The sequence below is a fragment of the Vigna angularis genome, chromosome 9 (genome assembly GCF_016808095.1).
Source record: "Vigna angularis cultivar LongXiaoDou No.4 chromosome 9, ASM1680809v1, whole genome shotgun sequence".
NCBI lineage: Eukaryota > Viridiplantae > Streptophyta > Magnoliopsida > Fabales > Fabaceae > Vigna > Vigna angularis.
Genome location: NC_068978.1, coordinates 17,310,375 through 17,323,634, shown reverse-complemented (window position 1 = coordinate 17,323,634; position 13,260 = coordinate 17,310,375). Strand labels below are relative to the sequence as shown.

Here is a 13,260-nt window from a genome sequence, read left to right as displayed (position 1 = left end):
TATTTAGAGTTTAAATAAAAGAATTTACAAAAATATTTTGAAAAGGTTTAAGCACACATGCGACCGCTCGCGTAGGCCTTGTGCTAAAAAACCTTTTCCTTTTCTTTTACAAAAGTTAAAAATCAAAGAAAAATATTTTGAAAAGGTTTAAGCACACGTGCGACCGCTCGCGTAGGCCTTGTGCTAAAAAACCTTTTCCTTTTCTTTTACAAAAGTTAAAAATCAAATAAAAATATTTTGAAAAGGTTTTAAGCACACGTGCGACCGCTCGCGTAGGCCTTGTGCTGAAAATCTTTTTCTTTTCTTTTACAAAAGTTAAAAATTAAATAAAAATATTTTGAAAAGGTTTAAGCACACGTGCGACCGCTCGCGTAGGCCTTGTGCTAGAAAACCTTTTCCTTCTTTATTAAAAATACTAAAATATTCCCAAACTACAAGTAATCTCTCTAAAAGAACTACGTAACCCTGATTTCTCATTCTGAATGAGAATACGTAGGAGCAAGGTCAATCCTTGTCGGGCCCAAAAAACTAAAAAAATGTATTTTGTTTATTTAGAATTTTATTTTATGGGATAGTTAAACATTTTTGAAAACCACATCATATTCGTGTATTTAGTTAAAGGTACTGCCTTAGGGCAGGCGTTGTAGGGTGCTAACACCTTCCCTACGCGTAACCGACTCCCGAACCCAGAATCTGGTATTCGCGGACCGTGTCTTATCATTTTATGGTTTTTCCGTAGTTTTCCATAATAAACTATGGTGGCGACTCCAAAATCTCTTTTCAAAACTTGTTTGTTTTTGGATCGTCGTCCCGTCGCGATTCCGGTTGCGATAGATGGCGACTCCGCTGGGAACGTTAGAGAGTCGAGCCATTTAATTAGATGCGCGAATTCGATGTGGTTTTGCTTATGTGTTTTTCTTTCCCTTTTCTCTATCTATGCTTGATACTTTGAATAATTGCAATAATTGTTGAATATTGAACCCTAGGGTAGACAATATGTTTATATCTGCCTAGGAATTTTTCTGGTTGTTTTGCAGGTGAGGGTTTGGATGTGCATAATTTTCTCCCTTCACACACACACTTTCGGCATATCATGAGCGGGGCCCTATACCCGGGTCTGAGCGTAGTTTAGAATTAGAGGAGTTGTGTAGCGGTGTCACTCTGGGATGTACTTCCTGTTTGGCTATCGTGAGAACTCCAGCTAGAGTTTGTTCTCTTCATATGTGTTTCCACACCTAGTTGATTACTCGACTGTTGTGGAGATACTATGAAGGGGGCCATAGCTCTAGTAACCTTTGACCTTTAGGTTCAGGGAATCATCCTTGTGAGATTGCATATACTTGACCTTGAACTCAAAGCAGTGAACCTTTGGTAGGGTACGATGGGAGGAATATGTACTTCTGTAACCCTCACGCTGTTCATGTTTTTATGATATTACATTTCATACCATGCATGTGCTTTGTTTCGTCATGTTGTTTTATTATCAGGCATCATATTCATACATCATTTAGTAACATGTTAATTTTAAAGGAAATCACAGGTACCTACTTGACTTCATACGAGATGGATGTTAACACAAGATCCGATGCCACACGGCACACCGACTCTTCCGATTTAAGAAAGAAGTATAGTCTAAGGACCCATGTTGGAAATTTGACCGGGCTGATAAACTTGGGCAAGAGGCTTAAGACTATAAAGAGAGAAACCTTTCAGAGAAGATATGGAAATTTGTTGAATTTAATGGAGGTTGAAGTACAAATACCCGCTATCACAGCCTTGGCACAATATTATGATTCTCCGTTTCGATGTTTCACATTTCAAGACTTTCAGTTGGCGCCAACCATAGAGGAGTTCGAGCATATCTTGGGTTTGCCACTGGAGGGCACCACTCCCTATCAACATTTAGAGCATCATGCCTCTATACCCACCATTGCTGCCATCATGAAACTACATCCCAAGGAGCTTGAAGACAGGATGATGATGAGGAATCAATTGCATGGGTTATCACAGGGATATCTAGAGCAGTATTTACATCACCTGGCTGATAAAGAGGATTGGGAAACTTTCATGGATGTATTAGCCCTCACCATATATGGTATTGTCTTGTTTCCCAAAATAGAAGAATTCGTGGATTACACCGCAATAGACGTCTTCGTGGCGAGTAAAACCAGATCAGAGAATCCTGTAACGGCAGTCCTTGCGGATGTTTATGGGTCCTTGAGTTTTTGCCATGAGAGAAAGGGAAAGAAGATTCTTTGTTGTTTACCAGCGTTGTATACATGGATGACAGCGCGCGTGTTTAAGGAAATGGTCGACGTTAAGAGTCTATCGGAGACTTTGTCACACCAAGGGCTTAAAGGTAAAGGAGGAAACGATTGGGCCCAATTCCTTGCTGGCTTGAGCGAAAGAAGTATAAAATGGCGCCTTCCTTGGCTCGGAAATAAACTGGCTATACAGCATTGTGGTAGTTTTCCTAATGTGCCTCTCATAGGTGCCCGGTACTGTATCAATTACAACCCCCTTTTGGTGCAAAGACAATTTGAGCATCCTATGAAAGGGGAACCTTCATCAGATTACCTTGCTACCCTATTCATTTATTACGAAGACGGGCATTTCATCGAATTGTTAAGAAAGGTTAAAAGCGCCTGGGAAAATGTTGTTCGAGCAGAGAAGGACTTGAGGGATGGAGTAGTGGATAGCAGGGTTAGTTATCACACCTGGATTCTGGAGAGAGTGAAAGTAGTCAAGTTGCCTTTCAAGCCAATCAAGGATCAATCAGCTAGTGAAGGACCATCCCAAGCCCCAGAAAGTGAAGATGTGCAACAATTGAAGGCTGAGATGGAGAAATTGAAGATGAGAAATGCTAGGCTGGAAAACGAATTATAAAGGACGTGTAATGATCTTGTGGATATGAGAAATGATAATGAAGAAAAGTCGCGAGCTTATGAAAACATTGTCAAAAGCCAAAAGGCTGAGAGGGATTATACATTTCGAGTGAAACAGGATCTAGCGGCCGCGAGTAAGGAATTATCCATGAGGGTAAATGAGAAGAAGGTGGCTTTAGAAGAGGGAAAGCAGTGGAAGCACCTCTATGAAGAAGCCAAAAGAGATAAGCGAGAAGCCCTGAAGAGACTAAGAGAAGCGCAGGTGCAGGTAGAAAAAGCGGGGCATGAGATGAAAGAGATGGCCATGTCGTTTGAGGCGGATATGAACCAGGAGCGTTGGAAGCTAGCAGAAGTAGAAGAAGAGCATCGAACTTTGATAAAACAAATGGAGGAATATATTGAGGAATAGGAGGAGCGATGGAGGTCGATAGAATTTGAAGAAAGGCATCAGGCCTTGATAAAGCGAATGAAAGAGCACATCGCAGAGCAAGAAATGGCTGTAAAGCACTGGAAGGAAAGCTTCTCTCAGTTGGCTGCTTTGGCAAATGGGGCAATTGAAGACATCCCCAGGATGGTGTCGAATGCTGAAGCTAGTACTCATTTTCGTAATTCACCAGCGGAAATAGAATTGTTTATTAATCAATGTAAATGGTTGGTGGGAGAGATGAAATCTTTCATTGCCCGGGCGCGGGATTGATGTACATCAGATTTATGTGTTTTGTTCCTTAGACGATGTAATGGATCAAATTTTCTTTAAATGAAAGATAAGGGATGTTTGTTTGGTATCGGCTTGTGTTAATTTTCCATCAGTATTCTGATCGTTATCCTGTGATTTCCACTTATCACTAGCATGCATCATGTTTTCTTTTGTTTTGCATTTTTCATCCTTATCTAATTTAATTTAGTAAAAAATAGTAGCAGTACGAGTGAGAGAACAACGACAAGTTTTCCACGACATCCGTACAGGACCAGAGCTAACTCGAAGGTCATGGAGAATTGGGAGCAGTCACACGAATCTATTAAGGCTGATGTCAGCCACTTGAAGGATCAGATGGCCCAGATTTTGGCGGCTCTCGAAGCCCTGAAGACTACGGGAGGGGCGACGCCTGCGCAAGTTGAGGGAAGTGCTCAATATTACCCTCCGTTGTTCAATGCTGGGAGCCAATCTGTTTCGTTCCCAATGTATGGATTACCTCCAGGTTATACCCCACCTGTGGGAGAATACACAGAAGGGGAGCAGACTTCATTCTCTTTCCCTACCACTGCCAACGTACCGCCAATCAGTACTCAGGGACCTGTTGTAATGTCTGCACCTATGGTAAATGAAGGAATGCATGCAAACATGTCTGATGGAATACGAGTAACCCCGGTGCCACCTGTGATTACCGGAGAGGGTTTTTCTACAAGGGCTGCGCCATATACTTCGTTTCAGGGGGTAATTAGTAATGTCGATGGGGCAAAGGATAAACTGGAGAGCCTAGAGGTAAGATTGAGGGCTGTTGAGGGATATGAAAGTTATGGATTCAGAGATGTTGCTAGATTGAGCTTGGTTCCTGGCGTCAAAACACCACATAAGTTCACAGCGCCAGATTTTGAGAAGTATAAGGGAAATACATGCCCAAAGAGCCATCTAACCATGTTTTGCAGAAAGATGGCTGCATATGCTTATGACGAGCAGCTGCTCATCCATGTTTTTCAAGATAGTTTGGCTTGAGTGGCATTAAACTGGTATACCCATTTGGAGCCGACTCGAATTCGTTGTTGGGCAGACTTGGCTGATGCTTTTGTGAAACAGTATATATACAATACACATGTTGCGCCAGATCGTTTACAGCTGCAAAACATGTCGAAGAAAGACAACGAAACTTTTAAGGAGTATGCTCAGCGGTGGAGGGAATTGGCTGCACAAGTGGAGCCACCTTTGTATGATAGAGAAATGGTGGCAATGTTTGTAAATACGCTCCAACCACCATTTTATGAACATATGGTGGGAAATGTATCTTCAAAGTTTCCCGATATCATCATGATAGGCGAGCGGATAGAGATCGGGTTGAAAAATGGGAAGATTGCATATGGCTCGTCGGTGGTTGCAAATTCAAAAAAACCAAATTTCAACTCAGGAAAAAGAAAAGAAGGAGATGTCATGCAACATCTGCAACCCCCGTGTGGAGAGGTCAGGCTCCCACTCATAACTATCGACCATACTGGGGTCAACATCCACATGCAGCTAACACGTCATTTGGTCATCAAATTAGGCCTCAACAACAACCAGGGTACTATCAACCACAATACATCCCGACGAATAATTGGAGGGGAGGGGCAAACGTAGGTTCCAATATGAATGTGGGTCCAAATACTTATCCAAGAAGGAACCAAGAAAGAAATTATGTTAACTTTACCCCAATTCCTACAACTTATACGGAATTATTGCCTCATCTTATCAAACAAGGTCTAGTTGTCGTTTGTCCCCTGAAGCCTTTGCAGCCTCCGTACCCAAGAAGTTATGATGCAGATGCAAAGTGTAGTTATCATGGAGGGGCCGCTGGTCATTCCACTGAGAGGTGTCTAGCTTTCAAGCATAAAGTGCAGACTCTAATTGATTCTGGGTGGTTAAAGTTCCAAGAGGATAAGCCTAGTATCGAGGCCAATCCTTTATCTGGGCATGGAAGTGCTTCGACGAATGCTGTCGAAGTGAAAGAACATGAGCTGGTGAGAAATGTGAAAGAAGTCAGGAGCTCTAGGATGTTTATTTTGGAGGCGTTTCTGAAAGTGGGTATCTTGAAGGGTGATTATGATGAGAGTATGGCATGTGCGCTCCACCCAGATGCTGAGCACTCTATTGAGGAGTGTGTTGAGTTTGAAGAAATTCTGCAAGACCTGCTGGATCGTGGTCTGTTGCAAGTATGCTACAAGAAGGAGGAGGGAAATGTATTTGCACAAACTGGTGATGAATCCGACATGATTTTACCAGAACCATTGGCGATTCGTTTCACTAAGACTACCTCTATCCCACCAACTCAAGGAAGGTCGCCCGTTGTTATCCATGTACCAGCCCCTTTTCCTTACAAGAACGAAAAAGCCGTCCCATGGAGATATGGGACACATGCGTCAGGCGAAATACAAAGCGTTGATCCTGTCGTCAAAAACATATCAGGGATAGGTGGAATGACTAGGAGTGGTCGAATTTTCACGTCACCAGAGTTGGCATGAGAAAGAATCAATGATAAGGAAGCAACGATGGCCGCGAAGGCAAAAGAATTCTTAAAGGGGAAGGGTGCACAGACAGAGGAGATCCGCGACAAGGAAGAGAGGAGAGAAGTTTCTGAAGAGGAGGCTTGTGAATTTTTAAAATTCATACAATAAAGTGAATATAAAGTGGTGAAACAGTTAAACCGTATGCCTGCTCGTATATCCTTGTTAGACTTGCTCATGCATTCGGCATCACACAGAAAGTTGCTAATGAAGATACTCAGTGAGGCTCACGTGGAGCAAGGTATTTCGTTGAATAAATTCGAGGGTATTGTTGGCAATATTGTTGCTAATAATTATCTCACCTTTACGGATGAAGAAATACCTGCTGAAGGAAGAGGGCATAACAAGGCTCTTCACGTCTCTATGAAATGCTTCGATCATGTTATAGCGCGTGTTTTAGTGGACAATGGATCCTCTTTGAATGTCATGCCGAAAGCAACCTTGGAAAAGCTACCTTGCGAAGGAATGCATATGAGGCCGAGTTCAATGATTGTGAGGGCATTTGATGGTAGCAAAAGAGAAGTGATGGGAGAAGTGGAATTACCAATGCAAGTTGGCCCGTGTGTCTTTCAAATAACATTCCAGGTTATGGATATCCTGCCAGCTTATAGTTGTCTATTGGGGCGCCCATGGATCCATTCGGCTGGAGTTGTGCCTTGTACACTACACCAGAAGTTGAAGTATGTGATGGGAGATAAGCTGGTGATAGTATCAGGAGAAGAGGATCTTCTTGTGAGTGGGCCATCATCCACACGCTACATCGAGGCGGCTGAAGAAGCTCTCGAGACAGCCTTCCAATCGTTGGAGATTGTGGGAAATGCTTGTGTGGAACCGTTTCCAGTAAATCCTCGTCTATCATGTGCTTCTATTATGATGGCCAAGATTATGCTAAAAGAGGGCTATATATATGGGGAAGGTTTGGGAAAATATCGGCAGGGGCGAGCATTCCCTCTAGAAATCGTTGAAAACAAGAACAGATATAGCTTGGGGTACAAACCTACCATGGAAGACAGGAAAAGGATGATTGAAGAAAGAAAAGAACGCAGTCTGGCCCGTGCAGAAAGACGAGGGCCCAGAGAGAGCAAAATTCACATTGTTGACATCAAGGAAAGCTTCCGCAGTGCTGGGTGGATCAACACTGGCTAGATAGCAGCTGTGGAGGATGAAGAAAGGCCTCAAAGTTTGAGCTTTGTGTGGGCTTGCTCCCCTGATACTCAACTCAACAATTGGGAAACACTGGATTTACCTGTGATGCTTAATGTGAACAAAATGTAATAGTTTTAATTAAGCTTATAGTTTTGATTGGGGCTTTAGAACTGAGATTTTGCGGATTGATTCTTTTTTTACTTTTCACTCAGCGTGATAATAAAGATGCATTTCATCATCATTTGGCATTTTTCTTTTTTTATCTTATTTATTTATACTTTTTCATACATTTAAATGATGCAGATGTGACAATGATTGTTTTGAAAATAACGATATCAATGTTCCTAATTTTGAGCACCCTATCAATAATACGGAAGATGATTTCGAAGATGATGTGGAACCCTCTCCAGAATTGTTGAGATTAGTGGAACAAGAATCTAAGGAGATAAAATCCCATCAGGAGAAATACTCAACTTGGGAGAGAAGGATGAGATAAGGGAAGTAAAAATCGGTACTAGTATGAAAACGGAAGTGAGGGAAAGTTTGCGTGCCCTGTTGAAGGAGTTTAAAGATGTGTTCGCGTGGTCTTACAATGACATGCCGGGTCTAGATACCGATATTGTGCAGCATAGGCTCCCACTCAAGCCAGAATGCCCTCCAATCAAGCAAAAACTAAGAAGAATGAAGCCGGAAATGTCACTAAAAATTAAAGAGGAGGTCCAAAAGCAATTTGACGCAGGATTTTTGGCTGTGGCAAGATACCCACAATGGGTAGCGAATGTTGTACCAGTACCTAAGAAGGATGGGAAAGTTCGAATGTGTGTTGACTATCGTGATTTGAATCGTGCAAGTCCGAAGGATAATTTCCCGTTACCACACATCGATAATTTTCGTTATTTTCGTTCATGGATGGATTCTCGGGATATAATCAAATTAAAATGGCACCGGAAGATATGGAGAAAATGACCTTTATCACATTATGGGGAACATTCTGTTATAAGGTGATGTCTTTCGGACTCAAGAATGCTGGAGCAACATACCAAAGGGCAATGGTGACACTCTTTCATGATATGATGCATAAGGAAATTGAAGTTTATGTGGATGACATGATTGCAAAGTCGGAATCAGAAGAGGAGCATATTTTTAATCTAAGGAAATTATTTGAGAGACTGAGAAAGTACAAACTCAGGTTAAATCCTGCCAAATGCACGTTTGGAGTAAAGTCTGGAAAATTGTTGGACTTTATTGTCAGCCAAAGAGGGATAGAAGTTGATCCTGACAAAGTAAGAGCGATAACGGAAATGCCTGCACCCAGAACAGAAAAGGAGGTTCGAGGTTTTCTAGGAAGATTGAACTACATTGCTAGGTTCATCTCCCAATTAACTACTACTTGCGAACCAATGTTCAAGTTGCTACGGAAAAATCAGGCTGTAGTCTGGAATGAAGATTGTCAAGTTGCTTTCGAAAAGGTCAAACAATACCTGCAAGACCCTCCCGTGTTGCGTCCACCTATGCCAGGAAGACCGCTCATTTTGTATTTGACCGTATTGGATAATTCAATGGGTTGTGTATTGGGTCAGCATGATGAAGACGGGAAAAGAGAGCATGCTATATATTACTTGAGCAAGAGATTCACAGATTGCGAACAACGATATTCGTCGTTAGAGCGAACTTGTTGTGCACTGGCGTGGGCTACTCATCGTTTAAGGCAATACATGTTGAGTCACTCTACTTGGTTGATATCTAAAATGGATCCTATCAAGTATATTTTCGAAAAGCCCGCTCTCACTAGAAGAATAGCTCGATGGCAGATGCTACTATCGGAGTACGACATTGTATATGTTACTCAGAAATCTATCAAGGGTAGCGCTTTAGCGGAATATTTAGCCCATCAACCCATTAGTGATTATCAGCCAATGCAACCTGAGTTTCCTGATGAAGATATCATGGCTTTATTCGCTGAGAACAAAGAGGACAAGAATGAAAATGCCTGGACGGTATTATTCGATGGGGCTTCGAATGTAATGGGGCATGGAATAGGGGCAGTGCTTATCTCTCCTAAGAATCAATACATACCAATAACGGCAAGGTTGTGTTTTAATTGCACGAATAATATCGCAGAATATGAAGCATGTGCTATGGGTATTCGAGCGGCAATAGAGTCTAAAGCAAAAATTCTGGATGTATATGGAGATTCAGCTTTGGTCATCCATCAATTGAAGGGAGAATGGGAGACTAGGGATAATAAACTAATTCCATACCAAGCTTACATCAGGGGATTAATTGAGTATTTCGATTCCATCACGTTTAATCATATACCGCGAGAAGATAATCAATTAGCAGACGCATTGGCTACCTTGTCATCGATGTTTGAAGTTGATCAAGATGCAGAAGTGCCAATGATTGAAATGAAGAGTCATGCGAAGCCAGCATATTGTCATTTCATCGAAGAGGAGGTAGATGGTAAAACTTGGTACTTTGATATCACGCATTATCTTAGGACCCGAGAATATCCAGAGAAGGCATCAGAAAACGATAAAAGGGCGTTAAGGAGGTTGGTTGGCAGTTTCATTTTGAGTGGGGATATTCTATATAAGAGGAATCATGACATGGTTCTCCTTAGATGCGTGGATGCAAAAGAAGCCGAGCTGATACTAAAAGAAGTACACGAGGGTACATTTGGCACGCACATGAATGGGCACTCAATGGCTAGGAAGATACTGAGAGCGGGGTATTTTTGGTTGACTATGGAAAATGATTGCTGTGCACATGTGAGAAAGTGTGAGAAATGCCAGGTATACGCAAATAAAATCAATATGCCACCCACGACCTTGAACGTGTTGTCTGCGCCATGGCCCTTTTCGATGTGGGGAATAGATGTCATCGGAGCTATAGAGCCAAAGGCGTCAAATGGACACCGTTTCATATTAGTCGCAATCGATTACTTCACCAAATGGGTTGAGGCCGCTTCTTATGCTAATGTGACTAGAAAGGTGGTGACCAAGTTCATAAAAAGGGAGTTGATTTGCAGATACGGGCTCCCTAATAGGATCATCACTGATAATGCCACTAACTTGAACAACCAGATGATGACAGAGTTATGTGAGGAGTTCAAAATTCATCATCTTAATTCTTCTCCTTATCGTCCAAAGATGAATGGGGCAGTGGAGGCTGCTAACAAAAATATCAAGAAGATTGTGCAGAAGATGGTGGTCACATATAAGGATTGGCATGAAATGCTTCCTTTTGCTTTACATGGTTATCGCACTTCGGTACGAACATCGACTGGGGCAACGCCTTTCTCGCTTGTATATGGAATGGAAGCAGTACTTCCGTTTGAAGTGGAAATTCCGTCCTTACGAGTTTTAATGGAAACCCAATTAGAAGAGGCTAAGTGGGTTCAAGCTCGTTTCGACCAGCTTAATCTCATTGATGAAAAAAGATTAACAGCAGTATGCCATGGACAATTGTACCAAAGAAGAATGAAGAAGGCATTTGATAAGAAGGTACACCCAAGAGAATTTCATGAAGGTGAGCTGGTGTGGAAGAAGATTCTACCTATACAAAAGGATCATAGAGGCAAATGGACTCCAAATTATGAAGGGCCATTTGTAGTGAAGAAAGCATTTTCTGGTGGGGCACTAATTCTCACGAGAATGGACGGAGAGGAGTTACCATTGCCAGTTAATTCTGATGCAGTAAAAAAGTTTTACACATGATGATTCCGTGATAGTGGTTGCCATTAAGGGGATGTTGATATTATCGTTAAAGATTATTGTACTCTGTGTTTTTTTTACTAAATGAAGTTCACGTGGTTTCATTCATGTTTTGGTTGTTTGCATTACATCTGAAATATTGCATGTCACGCTGAGCTATTAAGTAGTCAAGGGAAAATGAAAATGAAAATAAGTAAACGCTTGTTGATAAAAGCATCATAGGTATATCAAGTTGGTGAGCTCGGTCCTGGAGGATGTCGAAAAAAGGAAAAACGAAAAAGAGGTAAAAAAAAAAAGAAAGGTCACATGTTGAGTTTGTTGTTAATAAAGTTGTCAAGGGCATGGTATTTTCGAAAAGAAAAAAAAGAAATTTTTTTTGAAAAAATACCGTTGGTGAGTCCTTTCCTGATTCAAGGTTTTGGGTGTAACCGGTGGTCTTTTCTAGATAAAGCATCTGCATTCATATTACTTGAACCCTAATTTTTTCGTTTCCCTTAAGACAAAGGATTGTCATACACCTAATATTGGGGCAGTTTTCATCATGTTACATATCACCGATAATTCGTTGATGAGGGAGATATGTATAAAAAGTAAATAAAAAAAAAGAAGAAAACAAAGGAAACAAAGCAAAGGAAAAATGAGGTTGATGTGTCAAGATCTACATAGTTTAGTTTCAGGTTTAAATTCAAGAGAAAGTCAGACAAACAAGATTCGGAGTGACGGGTGGCCATTTTTCGTTATCCAATTGTCAAAAGCAGTTCATCCAATTGTACCCCTTTTGAGCCAAAATTCATAACTGTTTTCATCACCCTAGACAAGAATCATTAGCATGTCGACATCAATTTAAAAGGGTACATCATAAGCATCCAAAGTTGAGGAGAAAATCTATATATAAAAAAAAAACAGAAATGAAAAGGAAAGTATCATAAAAGACCACAACAGGGGCAACGAAAGAATGATCCAAAAGGAAAAAAAAAAACAATGAAAAATAAAGGATGCCTGAAGTTCAAATCCCTAAAGACAGTTGACTGGGCACCTTGCAAATGATTCTTGTTTAAAGACTGTAACCGTCAAACACTTATTTGGGCCTTCGTTATCCTTTCTTTCAAAACCTTTTGACCTTTAGCCACGGTACAAGCCAATAAAAGTCCACGCTGACTGAAGACTGTTTGTCCTAATCTTTCTCACGAATTTAACTTTGAAATAGAATGATGTGGTGAACGACGCAATTCAGTTTTATTTTCAAAAAAAAAAACCAAAAAAAAAAAAGTCTCCCTGTCAATCGAAGATCATCCAATTTGGGGGGAATCCTTCATACCCAAATCTTTTCACTTTTCCATTGTGCAAAATTGGAACAGTATGGGAGCCCAACATGTTAATAGCACTTTCCCCTAGATAAGGAACACACATACGTTAATTTTTTTTGCTCACAGAAAATCATTATTCATTTGCTTTTCGTAACCATTCTTCCACATCCTACAGGGTTCAAGTTAATTTGGATTGCAAAAAGCGATAAAAATAATTTTAACTCAGGGTTACACTTTCTTCCTGCTCATCAAAGGGTTCTATACCTATCAACGTTGTTTTTAAGGAATGCGTTTTGAACGTACATCGTGTTTGATGACAATATTAACAATGGATTCCAAGCATGGAATTTTTAAAAAAAAATGATGAAAAGCGAGAGTAAAAGAAAAGAACAAAATGAAAGTCTCATGTGTCTATGCATTCATGCACCATCATGACATAACATCATCTCAGAGGAAGGGAGGAGAATTGTTTGCAAAATCTTCATGTTGAACTCGACATTTATCAACTTTTCAAAGCTACAAATCATGTTTTAGTTTTCTGTTATCGACCCTTTGCGTGGCAATGGTCGGATTTAAATTTTTGTTCTGTGAGTTTGGCCCTTTGCGAGGCAATGGTCAAATCCAGGTTTTAGTTTTCTGTTATCGGCCCTCTGCATGGCAATGGTCAGATTTAAATTTCCGTTCTGTGAGTTTGGCCCTCTACGAGGCAATGGTCAAATCCAGGTTTTAGTTTTCTGTTATCAGCCCTCTGCATGGCAATGGTCGGATTTAAATTTCCGTTCTGTGAGTTTGGCCCTCTGCGAGGCAATGGTCAAATCCAGGTTTTAGTTTTCTGTTATCGACCCTTTGCGTGGCAATGGTCGGATTTAAATTTCGTTGTGAGTTTGGCCCTCTACGAGGCAATGGTCAAATCCAGGTTTTAGTTTTCTGTTATCGACCCTCTGCGTGGCAATG

The 13,260-nt window shown here is 41.0% G+C and overlaps 2 protein-coding genes across 2 annotated transcripts; both read left to right on the top strand.

Annotated features, from left to right (window-relative positions):
- Nucleotides 1-1,563: 1,563 nt before the first annotated feature.
- On the top strand, nucleotides 1,564-2,886 carry LOC128193895 (uncharacterized). Its single transcript, XM_052868085.1, has one exon. The coding sequence runs from the start codon at nucleotides 1,564-1,566 to the stop codon at nucleotides 2,884-2,886; it is 1,323 nt and encodes a 440-aa protein (XP_052724045.1).
- A 5,401-nt stretch (nucleotides 2,887-8,287) lies between these two features.
- LOC128193894 (uncharacterized) lies at nucleotides 8,288-11,002 on the top strand. Its single transcript, XM_052868084.1, has one exon. The coding sequence runs from the start codon at nucleotides 8,288-8,290 to the stop codon at nucleotides 11,000-11,002; it is 2,715 nt and encodes a 904-aa protein (XP_052724044.1).
- Nucleotides 11,003-13,260: the final 2,258 nt, after the last annotated feature.